Source organism: Elephas maximus, chromosome 23, assembly GCF_024166365.1.
Source record: "Elephas maximus indicus isolate mEleMax1 chromosome 23, mEleMax1 primary haplotype, whole genome shotgun sequence".
In the NCBI taxonomy this organism is placed as follows: Eukaryota; Metazoa; Chordata; class Mammalia; order Proboscidea; family Elephantidae; genus Elephas; species Elephas maximus.
In genome coordinates, this window is record NC_064841.1 from 61,109,579 (window position 1) to 61,122,607 (window position 13,029).

General features: G+C 41.1%; 1 protein-coding gene across 3 annotated transcripts in view; it reads right to left on the bottom strand.

The window, feature by feature from the left end:
- The window catches only part of SLC46A3 (solute carrier family 46 member 3), a 49,557-nt gene that overhangs the window by 21,009 nt on the left and 15,519 nt on the right, over nt 1-13,029 (bottom strand). For 2 of the 3 annotated variants that reach the window (XM_049867783.1, XM_049867784.1), the window contains exon 2: nt 428-640. In XM_049867783.1, the coding sequence (XP_049723740.1) occupies nt 428-616 (189 nt within the window). In that variant the 5' untranslated portion in view covers nt 617-640. Of the gene's footprint in view, nt 1-427; nt 641-13,029 lie in introns of those variants that run through there. The other variant, XM_049867785.1, reaches the window with a different exon arrangement.

A 13,029-nucleotide genomic window follows, 5' to 3' on the forward strand; every position in this document is an offset into this window, starting at 1 on the left:
GAAATTCTACTCTGTCTATATGGTCACTATGAGTTGGAATCAATGCAATGGCAATGAGTCTGGTTTGGTTTGGGGGTACTTGTGTTAGGGTCCCTGGATGGCACAAGTGTTTGTGATAGAATGCTAACCCAAAGGTTGGTGGTTCAAACCTACCCAATAGTGCCATGGAAGAAAGGCCTAGCAATCTGCTTCTATAAAGATTAAAAACAAAAACAAAAACAGATTACAGCCAAGAAAATCCTATGGGGGCAGTTCTACTCTGTAACACATGGCGTCTTCATGAGTCAAAATCTACTTGACAGCAATGGGTTACAGTCACCCTTGAGAGGCCACTGTATAAGGAGGAGTACGATGCCTTTCTTTCATTTAAAACCCAGTTACACAGTCCCTTTTCAAATTCCATTTTATGGCTATTTTAATTTCTTACCTCCTGGAGTGCAAAAATGGGGTTGCTTTTATTTTTTTGACACTCAGAAATGTTGCTTTGAAATGCAATGCTGTGGTTGCTTGCTTCTTCCCATATTCTCCTATAAACATACTGTGTTGTCAGTGGTGGGGCCAAACTCATAGCAAATGCACTAAGGAAAATTGCAGGTTCTATAAAAAAAATCTTCATATTGCTTGGGCAGGTAGCTGAATCCTACAAGAAAAATGAAGGAGAGTGATCATCAGTTCCATTCCTAACTCAGAGGCTAGATTTTCAATGAAATGAGGATGAAGTTTGAAGAATTTTGTGGTATAAACATTAAAAAAACCAACTATAGAACAGAGAGCAGTAAGCATGTCCTAAGAGACTAACTGTGGAGTTGTCAGTGGAGTCCTCGGGTGATGCAAATGGTGAAAGCACTCAGTTAAAGCATGCCACTACTAACCGAAAGGTTAGAGGTTCAAATCTAACCAGAGGTACCTCAAAAGAAAGGCCTGGCCACTTACTTCCAAAAAATCAGCCACTGAAAACCCTACATGGCACCACAGGGGAAAAAGGAGAGTCAGGAATAGGAGGAGGAAATGGAATGTGTGGCTAACTGCCTCCATGAACAACTGTCTCCTTTGCCATGAGACCAGAAGAACTGGATGGTACTTGGCTACTATTACTGCAGGTTTTTTTCTTTTTTTTTTTAAATAATTTTTATTGTGCTTTTTTAAGTGAAAGTTTACAAATCAAGTCGGTCTCTCATACAAAAATCCATATACACCTTGCTACGCACTCCCAGTTACTCTCCCCTCAATGAGACAGCCCGCCTATCCCTCCACTCTCTCTTTTTGTGTCCATTTCGCCAGCTTCTAACCCCCTCCACCCTCTCATCTTCCCCCCAGGCAGGAGATGCCAACATAGTCTCAGGTGTCCACCTGATCCAAGAAGCTCACTCCTCACCAGCATTCCTCTCCAACCCATTGTCCAGTCTAATCCATGTCTGAAGAGTTGGCTTTGGGAATGGTTTTTGTCCTGGGCCAACAGAAGGTCTGGGGGCCATGACCACCAGGGTCCCTCTAGTCTCAGTCAGACCATTAAGTCTGGTCTTATGAGAATTTGGGGTCTGCATCCCACAGCTCTCCTGCTTCCTCAGGGGTTCTGTGTTGTGTTCCCTGTCAGGGTAGTCATCAGTTGTAGCTGGGCACCATCTAATTCTTCTGGTCTCAGGATGATGTAGTCTCTGGTTCATGTGGCCCTTTCTGTCTATGGGGCTCGTAATCGCCTTGTGTCCTTGGTGTTCTTCATTCTCCTTTGATCCAGGTGGGTTGAGACCATTGATGCATCTTAGATGGCTGCTTGCTAGCGTTTAAGACCCCAGGTGTCACTCTTCAAAGTGGGATGCAGAATGTTTTGTTAATAGATTTTATTATGCCAATTGACTTAGATGTCCCCTGAAACCATGGTCCCCAAACCCCCGCCCCTGCTACGCTGGCCTTCGAAGCATTCAGTTTGTTCAGGAAACTTCTTTGCTTTTGGTTTAGCCCAATTGTGCTGACCTTCCCTGTATTGTGTGCTGTCTTTCCCTTCACCTAAAGTAGTTCTTATCTACTATCTAATTAGTGAATGACCCTCTCCCGCCCTCCCTCCCACCCCACTCCTGTAACCACGAAGGATGTTTTCTTCTCAGTTTAAACTATTTTTCAAGGACTTATACAATATTTGTCCTTTTGCAACTGACTAATTTCACTCAGCATAATGACTTCCAGGTTCCTCCATGTTATGAAATGTTTCACAGATTCCTCACGGTTCTTTATCGATGCGTAGTATTCCATTATGTGAATATACCATAATTTATTTATCCATTCATCCGTTGGTGGGCACCTTGGTTGCTTCCACCTTTTTGCTATTGTAAACAGTGCTGCAATAAACATGGGTGTGCATATATCTGTTCGTGTAAAGGCTCTTATTTCTCTAGGATATATTCCAAGGAGTGGGATTGCTGGATCGTATGGTAGTTCTATTTCTAGCTTTTTAAGGAAGCGCCAAATCGATTTCCAAAGTGGTTGTACCATTTGACATTCCCGCCAGCAGTGTATAAGTGTTCCAGTCTCTCCACAACCTCTCCAACATCTGTTATTTTGTGTTTTTTGGATTAATGCCAGCCTTGTTGGAGTGAGATGAAATCTTATTGTAGTTTTGATCTGCATTTCTCTAATGGCTAATGATTGTGAACATTTCCTCATGTCTATTAGCTACCTGAATGTCCTCTTTGGTGAAGGGTCTATTCGTATCTTTTGCCCATTTTTTAATTGGGTTATTTGTCTTATTGCAGTTGACTTTTTGCAGTATCATGTAGATTTTAGAGATCAGGGGCTGGTCAGAAATGTCATAGCTAAAAACTTTTTCCCAGTCTGTAGGTGGTCTTTTTACTCTTTTGGTGAAGTCTTTGGATGAGCATAGGTGTTTGATTTCTAGGAGCTCCCAGTTATCTACTTTTTCATCTGCATTCTTCATAATGTTTTGTATACTGTTTATGCTATGTATTAGGGCTCCTAATGTTGTCCCTATTTTTTCTTCCATGATCTCTATCGTTTTAGATTTTATATTTAGGTCTTTGAACCATTTTGAGTTAGTTTTTGTGCATGGAGTGAGGTATATGGGTCTTGTTTCATTTTTTTGCAGATGGATATCCAGTTATGCCAACACCATTTGTTAAAAAGACTGTCTTTTCCCCATTTAACTGTTTTGGGGCCTTTGCTAAATATCGACTGCTCATATGTGGATGGATTTATGTCTGGATTCTCAGTTCTGTTCCATTGGTCTATGTATCTGTTGTTGAATCAGTACCGGGCTGTTTTGACTACTGTGGCGGTATAATAGGTTCTAAAATCAGGCAAAGTAAGGCCTCCCACTTTGTTCTTCTTTTGCAGTAATGCCTTATTTATCCAGGGCCTCTTTCCCTTCCATATGAAGTTGGTGATTTGTTTCTCCATCTCATTAAAGAATGTCCTTGGAATTTGGATCAGAATTGCATTAAATGTATAGATCATTTTTGGTAGAATAGACATTTTTATAACGTTAAGTCTTCCTATCCACGAGCAAGGTATGTTCTTCCACTTATGTAAGTCTCTTTTGGTTTCTTGCAGAAGTGTACTGTAGTTTTCTTTGTATAAGTCTTTCACATCTCTGGTAAGATTTATTCCTAAGTATTTTATCTTCTTGGGGGCTACTGTAAGTGGCATTGATTTGGTGATTTCCTCTTCGATGTTCTTTTTGTTGGTGTAGAGGAATCCAACTGATTTTTGTATGCTTATCTTGTATCCCGATACTCTGCTGAACTCTTCTATTAGTTTCAGTAGTTTTCTGGAGGATTCCTTAGGGTTTTCTGTGTATAAGATCATGTCATCTGCAAACAGAGATACTTTGACTTCTTCCTTGCCAATCTGGATGCCCTTTATTTCTTTATCTAGCCTAACTGCTCTGTCTAGGACTTCCAGCATAATGTTGAATAAGAGTGGTGATAAAGGGCATCCTTGTCTGGTTCCCGATCTCAATGGGAATGTTTTCAGGCTCTCCATTTAAGGCGATGTTGACTGTTGGCTTTGTATAAATGGCCTTTCTTATGTTGAGAAATTTTCCTTCTATTCCTATTTTGCCTAGAGTTTTTATCATGAATGAGTGTTGAACTTTGTCAAATGCCTTTTCTGCATTAGCTGATAAAATCACGTGACTCTTGTTTTATTTATGTGGATTACATTAATTGTTTTTCTAATGTTGAACCATCCCTGCATACCTGGTATGAATCCCACTTGGACATGGTGAATTATTTTTTTGATATGTTGTTGAATTCTATCGGCTATAATTTTGTTGAGGATTTTTGCATCTGCATTCATGAGGAATATAGGTCTCTAATTTTCCTTTCTTTTGGTGTCTTTACTGGTTTTGGCATCAGGGATATGGTCGCTTCATAGAATGAATTTGGTAGTATTCTGTCCTTTTCTATGCTCTGAAATACCTTTAGAAGTAGTGGTGTTAACTCTTCTCTGAAAGTTTGGTAGAACTCTGCAGTGAAGCTGCCCGGACCAGGCTTTGTTTTTGTTGGGAGTTTTTTTTTTTTTTTAATTAACTTTTATTAAGCTTCAAGTGAACATTTACAAATCCAATCAGTCTGTCACATGTAAGTTTACATACATCTTACTCCCTTCTCCCACTTGCTCTCCCCCTATTGACTCAGCCCTTTCAGTCTCTCGTTTCGTGACAATTTTGCCAGCTTCCCTCTCTCTCTATCTTCCCATCCCCCCTCCAGTCAAGAGTTGCCAACACACTCTCAAGTGTCCACCTGATTTAATTAGCTCCCTCTTCATCAGCATCTCTCTCCCCCCTGCTGACCAGTCCCTTTCATGTCTGATGAGTTCTCTTCGGGGACGGTTCCTGTCCTGTGCCAACAGAAGGTCTGGGGAGCATTGCCGCCGGGATTCCTATAGTCGCAGTCAGACCATTAAGTATGGTCTTTTTATGAGAATTTGGGGTCTGCATCCCACTGATCTCCTGCTCCCTCAGGAGTTGTCTGTTGTGCTCCCTGACAGGGCAGTCATCGGTTGTGGCCGGGCACCAACTAGTTCTTCTGGTCTCAGGATGATGTAGGTCTCTGGTTCATGTGGCCCTTTCTGTCTCTTGGGTTCTTAGTTGTCGTGTGACCTTGGTGTTCTTCATTTTCCTTTGCTCCAGGTGGGTTGAGACCAATTGATGCATCTTAGATGGCCGCTTGTTAGCATTTAGGACCCAAGACGCCACATTTCAAACTGGGATGCAGAATGTTTTCATAATAGAATTATTTTGCCAATTGACTTAGAAGTCCCCTCAAACCATGTTCCCCAGACCCCCGCCCCTGCTCCGCTGACCTTTGAAGCATTCATTTTATCCCGGAAACCTCTTTGCTTTTAGTCCAGTCCAATTGGGCTGACCTTCCATGTATTGAGTGTTGTCTTTCCCTTCACCCAAAGCAGTTCTTATCTACTGATTGATCAATAAAAAACCCTCTCCCTCCCTCCCTCCCTCCCCCCTTCGCAACCACAAAAATATGTGTTCTTCTCAGTTTTTACTATTTCTCAAGATCTTATAATAGTGGTCTTATACAATATTTGTCCTTTTGCCTCTGACTTATTTCGCTCAGCATAATGCCCTCCAGATTCCTCCATGTTATGAAATGTTTCAGAGATTCGCCACTGTTCTTTATTGATGCGTAGTATTCCATTGTGTGAATATACCACAATTTATTTACCCATTCATCCGTTGACGGACACCTTGGTTTCTTCCAGCTTTTTGCTATTGTAAACAGAGCTGCAATAAACATGGGTGTGCATATATCTGTTTGTGTGAAGGCTCTTGTATCTCTAGGGTATATTCCAAGGAGTGGGATTTCTGGGTTGTATGGTAGTTCTATTTCTAACTGTTTAAGATAACGCCAGATGGATTTCCAAAGTGGTTGTACCATTTTACATTCCCACCAGCAGTGTATAAGAGTTCCAATCTCTCCGCAGCCTCTCCAATATTTATTATTTTGTGTTTTTTGGATTAATGCCAGCCTTGTTGGTGTGAGATGGAATCTCATCGTAGTTTTAATTTGCATTTCTCTAATGGCTAAAGATCGGGAGCATTTTCTCATGTATCTGTTGGCTGCCTGAATATCTTCTTTAGTGAAATGTGTGTTCATATCCTTTGCCCACTTCTTGATTGGGTTGTTTGTCTTTTTGTGGTTGAGTTTTGACAGAATCATGTAGATTTTAGAGATCAGGCGCTGGTCTGAGATGTCATAGCTGAAAATTCTTTCCCAGTCTGTAGGTGGTCTTTTTACTCTTTTGGTGAAGTCTTCAGATGAGCATAGGTGTTTGATTTTTAGGAGCTCCCAGTTATCTGGTTTCTCTTCATCATTTTTGGTAATGTTTTGTATTCTGTTTATGCCCTGTATTAGGGCTCCTAGGGTTGTCCCAATTTTTTCTTCCGTTATCTTTATCGTTTTAGTCTTTATGTTTAGGTCTTTGATCCACTTGGAGTTAGTTTTTGTGCATGGTGTGAGGTATGGGTCCTGTTTCATTTTTTTGCAAATGGATATCCAGTTATGCCAGCACCATTTGTTAAAAAGACTATCTTTTCCCCAATTAACTGACACTGGTCCTTTGTCAAATATCAGCTGCTCATACATGGATGGATTTATATCTGGATTCTCAATTCTGTTCCATTGGTCTATGTGCCTGTTGTTGTACCAGTACCAGGCTGTTTTGACTACTGTGGCTGTATAATAGGTTCTGAAATCAGGTAGAGTGAGGCCTCCCACTTTCTTCTTTTTCAGTAATGCTTTGCTTATCCGGGGGTTCTTTCCTTTCCATATGAAATTGGTGATTTGTTTCTCTATCCCCTTAAAATATGACATTGGAATTTGGATCGGAAGTGCGTTATATGTATAGATGGCTTTTGGTAGAATAGACATTTTTTACTATGTTAAGTCTTCCTATCCATGAGCAGGGTATGTTTTTCCACTTAAGTATGTCCTTTTGAATTTCTTATAGTAGAGCTTTGTAGTTTTCTTTGTATAGGTCTTTTACATCCTTGGTAAGATTTATTCCTAAGTATTTTATCCTCTTGGGGGCTACTGTGAATGGTATTGATTTGGTTATTTCCTCTTCGGTGTTCTTTTTGTTGATGTAGAGGAATCCAAGTGATTTTTGTATGTTTATTTTATAACCTGAGACTGTGCCAAACTCTTCTATGAGTTTCAGTAGTTTTCTGGAGGATCCCTTAGGGTTTTCTGTGTATACGATCATGTCATCTGCAAATAGTGATAGCTTTACTTCCTCCTTGCCAATCCGGATACCCTTTATTTCTTTGTCTAGCCTAATTGCCCTGGCTAGGACTTCAAGTACGATGTTGAATAAGAGCAGTGATAAAGGGCATCCTTGTCTGGTTCCTGTTCTCAAGGGAAATGCTTTCAGGTTCTCTCCATTTAGAGTGATATTGGCTGTTGGCTTTGCATAAAAAAATAGATGCCCTTTATTATGTTGAGGAATTTTCCTTCAATTCCTATTTTGGTAGGAGTTTTTATCATAAATGGGTGTTGAACTTTGTCAAATGCCTTTTCTGCATCAATTGATAAGATCATGTGGTTTTTATCTTTTGTTTTATTTATGTGATGGATTACATTAATGGTTTTTCTGATATTAAACCAGCCTTGCATACCCGGTATAAATCCCACTTGATCAGGGTGAATTATTTTTTTGATGTGTTGTTGGATTCTATTGGCTAGAATTTTGTTGAGGATTTTTGCATCTACGTTCATGAGGGATATAGGTCTATAATTTTCTTTTTTTGTGATGTCTTTACCTGGTTTTGGTATCAGGGAGATGGTAGCTTCATAGAATGAGTTGGGTAGTATTCCGTCTTTTTCTATGCTTTGAAATACCTTCAGTAGTAGTGGTGTTAAGTCTTCTCTGAAGGTTTGGTAGAACTCTGCAGTGAAGCCGTCCGGGCCAGGATTTTTTTTGTTGAAAGTTTTTTGATTACCGTTTCAATCTCTTTTTTTGTTATGGGTCTATTTAGTTGTTCTACTTCTGAATGTGTTAGTTTAGGTAGGTAGTGTTTTTCCAAGAATTCATCCATTTCTGCTAGGTTTTCAAATTTGTTAGAGTACAATTTTTCGTAGTAATGAAATGATTCTTTTAATTTCATTTGGTTCTGTTGTGATGTGGTCCTTCTCGTTTCTTATTCGGGTTATTTGTTTCCTTTCCTGTATTTCTTTAGTCAGTCTAGCCAATGGTTTATCAATTTTGTTAATTTTTTCAAAGAACCAACTTTTGGCTTTGTTAATTCTTTCAATTGTTTTTCTGTTCTCTAATTCATTTAGTTCAGCTCTAATTTTTATTATTTGTTTTCTTCTGGTGGCTGATGGGTTCTTTTGTTGCTCACTTTCTATTTGTTCAAGTTGTCGGGACAGTTCTCTGATTTTGGCTCTTTCTTCTTTTTGTATGTGTGCATTTATCGATATAAATTGGCCTCTGAGCACTGCTTTTGCTGTGTCCCAGAGATTTTGATAGGAAGTATTTTCATTCTCGTTGCATTCTATGAATTTCCTTATTCCCTCCTTGATGTCTTCTATAACCCAGTCTTTTTTCAGGAGGGTATTGTTCATTTTCCAAGTATTTGATTTCTTTTCCCTAGTTTTTCTGTCATTGATTTCAAGTTTCACTGCCTTGTGGTCTGAGAAGATGCTTTGTAATATTTCGATGTTTTGGACTCTGCAAAGGTTTGTTTTATGACCTAATATGTGGTCTATTCTAGAGAATGTTCCATGTGCACTAGAAAAAAAAGTATATTTTGCAGCAGTTGGGTGGAGAGTTCTGTATAAGTCAATGAGGTCAAGTTGGTTGATTGTTGTAAGTAGGTCTTCCGTGTCTCTATTGAGCTTCTTACTGGATGTCCTGTCCTTCTCCGAAAGTGGTGTGTTGAAGTCTCCTACTATAAATGTGGAGGTGCCTATCTCACTTTTCAATTCTGTTAAAATTTGATTTATGTATCTTGCAGCCCTGTCATTGGGTGCATAAATATTTAATATGGTTATGTCTTCCTGATCAATTGTCCCTTTTATCATTATATAGTGTCCTTCTTTATCCTTTGTGGTGGATTTAAGTCTAAAGTCTATTTTGTCAGAAATTAATATTTGCTACTCTGCTTCTTTTTTGCTTATTGTTCCCTTGATATATTTTTTTCCATCCTTTGAGTTTTAGTTTGTTTGTGTCTCTAAGGCTAAGGTGTTTCTCTTGTAGGCAGCATATAGATGGATCGTGTTTCTTTATCCAGTCCGTGACTCTCTGTCTCTTTATTGGTGCATTTAGTCCATTTACATTCAGCGTAATTATAGATAAATAAGTTTTTAGTGCTGTCATTTTGATGCCTTTTCATGTGTGTTGTTGGCCATTTCATTTTTCCACATACTTTTTTGTGCTGAGACATTTTTCTTAGTAAATTGTGAGATCCTCATTTTCATAATGTTTAACTTTATGTTAGTTGAGTCGTTACGTTTTTCTTGGCTTTTATCTTGAGTTATGGAGTTGATATTCCTTTTTGTGGTTACCTTATTATTTACCCCTATTTTTCTAAGTAAAAACCTAACTTGTATCGTTCTATATCACCTTGTATCACTCTCCATCTGGCAGTTCAGTGCCTCCTGTATTTAGTCCCTCTTTTTGACTATTGTGATCTTTTACCTATTGGCTTCCATGATTCCCTGTTATGGGTATTATTTTATTTATTTATTTTTTAGAATTAATCTTAATTTGTTTGTTTTTGTGCTTTCCCTATTTGAGTTGATATCAGGACGTTCTGTTTTGTGACCTTGTATTGTGCTGGTACCTGATATGATTGGTCATCTGACCAAACAATCTCCTTTAGCATTTCTTGTAGCCTTGGTTTGGTTTTTGCAAATTCTCTAAACTTGTGTTTATCTGTAAATATCTTAATTTCGCCTTCATATTTCAGAGAGAGTTTTGCTGGATATATGATCCTTGGTTGGCAGTTTTTCTCCTTCAGTGCTCTGTATACGTCATCCCATTCCCTTCTTGCCTGCATGGTTTCTGCTGAGTAGTCTGAACTTATTCTTATTGATTCTCCCTTGAAGGAAACCATTCTTTTCTCCCTGGCTGCTTTTAAAATTTTCTGTTTATCTTTGGTTTTGGCAAGTTTGATGATAATATGTCTTGGTGTTTTTCTTTTTGGATCAATCTTAAATGGGGTTTGATGAGCATCCTGGATAGATACCTTTCGTCTTTCATGATGTCAGGGAAGTTTTGTGTCAGGAGTTCTTCAACTATTTTCTCTGTGTTTTCTGTCCCCCCTCCGTGTTCTGGGACTCCAATCACTCGCAAGTTATCCTTCTTGATAGAGTCCCACATGATTCTTAGGGTTTCTTCATTTTTTTAAATTCTTTTATCTGATTTTTTTTCAGCTATGTTGGTGTTCATTCCCTGGTCCTCCAGATGTGCCAGTCTACATTCTAATTGCTCGAGTCTGCTCCTCTGACTTCCTATTGCGTTGTCTAATTCTGTAATTTTATTGTTAATCTTTTGGATTTCTACATGCTGTCTCTCTATGGATTCTTGCAACTTATTAATTTTTCCACTATGTTCTTGAATAATCTTTTTGAGTTCTTCAACAGTTTTATCAGTGTGTTCCTTGGCTTTTTCTGCAGTTTGCCTAATTTCATTTGTGATGTCTTTAAGCATTCTGTAAATTAGTTTTTTATATTCTGTATCTGATAATTCCAGGATTGTATCTTCATTTGGGAAAGATTTTTGATTCTTTTGTTTGGGGGGTTGGAGAAGCTGTCATGGTCTGCTTCTTTATGTGGTTTGATATGGACTGCTGTCTCCGAGCCATTACTGGGAAACTAGTTTTTCCAGAAAATCCGCTAAAAAAAAAATGCAGTCAGATCCCTATCAGAGTTCTCCCTCTGGCTCAGGCTATTCAGATGTTAATGGAGCCGCCTGGGGAGGGTGGGGGAGGGATCAGAGAGCTAGGAGAGTAGCACCTCAGAATATAGCCCGAGTTGTTTGTCTTACTTGGAATGACTATTATATCTGAGATTTCCGTGGGGCACGTCACCTATATACTGGCTGTGTGGAGATTGCCCCCCAGGGGGTCTGGCCCGCTGGCGTCATGGTCAGATCCTCCGCTGTCAGCCCCACCCCCAAGGTTAAGGCTCCCCTACTGGAACGGTGCACTCCCGAGTCCAAAATCAGTCGCTGCCTCCCGGGGACTCCCCGTCTTGCCAGCCGCGTGGCGTGCCGCCCCCGCGAACAGGGTGGGCTCCCCCCCCCGGGGTCAGCTCAGGAGAGCGGAGCAGCTCCCCGCGCCTGCGCCGTGACTGCGCGTCCCGGCTGGGAAGCCGCTCTCCCCGCTCCAAGACCAGCCACTGCCTCCCGGGGACTTCTTGCACCGGGTGCACCGCCACGCCGCCCGCGCGAACCGGGTTGGGCCGCCCCGGGGTCAATTCAGGGGGATGGAGCTGCACCCCGCGCTCACGCCCTGCCCGCACCCGCCAAAATCCCAGCGGGACGGCTCCCCGGCTGGGACGCTGCTCTCCCCGCTCCAAGACCTGTCACTGACTTCAGGGGACTTCTCCCACCGGCTGCGCCACGGTGTGGCTCACGCGAACCGGGTGGGTGCCACCCGCGCGAACGGCTGGGCCCCGCCCCCGGGGTCAATTCAGGGGAGTGTAGCTGCTCCCCGTGCTTGCGCTACGCCCGCTTCCCGCTAAAATCCCGGCGGGGCGGCTCCCCGGCTGGGACGCTGCTCTCCCTGCTCCAAGACCAGTCACTGCCTCCCGGGGACTTCTCCCACCGGCTGTGCCGCCACGCCGCCCGCGTGAAGCGGCTGGGCTCCCTCCTGGGATGAGATTGGGGGCTAGGGCTGGGCCCCTTGTCTGTGCCGTCTGCCCCCCTGGGCTCTGCCCCAAATCGGGCTCCGAAGGTCACCTGACTGGTACGCTGGCTCCTGGCTCTGAAAACATTCGCTGTCTCCCCGTATTTGTTCGTTCTCCGTCTCTAAATCTGTGTTTGTTGTTCAGAGTTAGTAGATTGTTATGTATGTGATCGATTCACTTGTTTTTCCGAGTCTTTGTTGCAAGAGGGATCCGCGGTAGCGTCCACCTAGTCCGCCATCTTGGCCCTGCCTCTGTTGGGAGTTTTTTGACTACCTTTTCAATCTCTTCTTTTGTTATGGGTCTATTTAGTTGTTGTACCTCTGTTTGTGTTAGTTTAGGTAGGTAGTGTGTTTCTAGGAATTCATCCATTTCTTCTAGGTCTTCAAATTTGTTTGAGTATAGTTTTTCATAGTAATCTGATATGATTCTTTTATTTTCAGTTTGGAGTGTTGTAATATCGCCCATCTCATTTCTTATTCGGGTTATTTGCTTCCTCTACTGTTTTTCTTTTGTCAGTTTGGCCAGTGGTTTATCAATTTTGTTGATTTTTTCAAAAAACTAGCTTTTGGTCTTGTTAATTCTTTCAATTATTTTTCTGTTTTCTATTTCATTTAGTTCAGCTCTAATTTTTATTATTTGTTTTCTTCTGGTGCCAGTGGGTTTCTTTTGTTGCTCTCTTTCTATTTGTTCAAGTTGTAGGGATAATTCTTTGATTTTGGCCCTTTCTTCTTTTTGGATGGGTGCATTTATTGATAAATTGGCCCCTGAGCACCACTTTTGCTGTGTCCCAAAGGGTCTGATAGGAAGTGTTTTCGTTCTCATTGGATTCTCTGAATTTCTTTATTCCATCCTTAATGTGTTCTATCATCCAGTCTTTTTTGAGCAGGGTATTGTTCAGTTTCCAAGTGTTTGATTTCTTTTCTCCGCTCTTCCTGTCATTGATTTCCACTTTTATGGCCTTATGGTCACAGAAGATGCTTTGTAATATTTCAATGTTTTGGATTCTGCTAAGGCTTGCTTTACGACCTAATATGGGGTCTATTCTAGACAATGTTCCATGTGCACTAGAAAAGAAAGTATACTTGGTTGTTGTTGGGTGGAGTGTTCTGTATATGTCTACGAGGTCAAGTTCGTTGATTGTGGC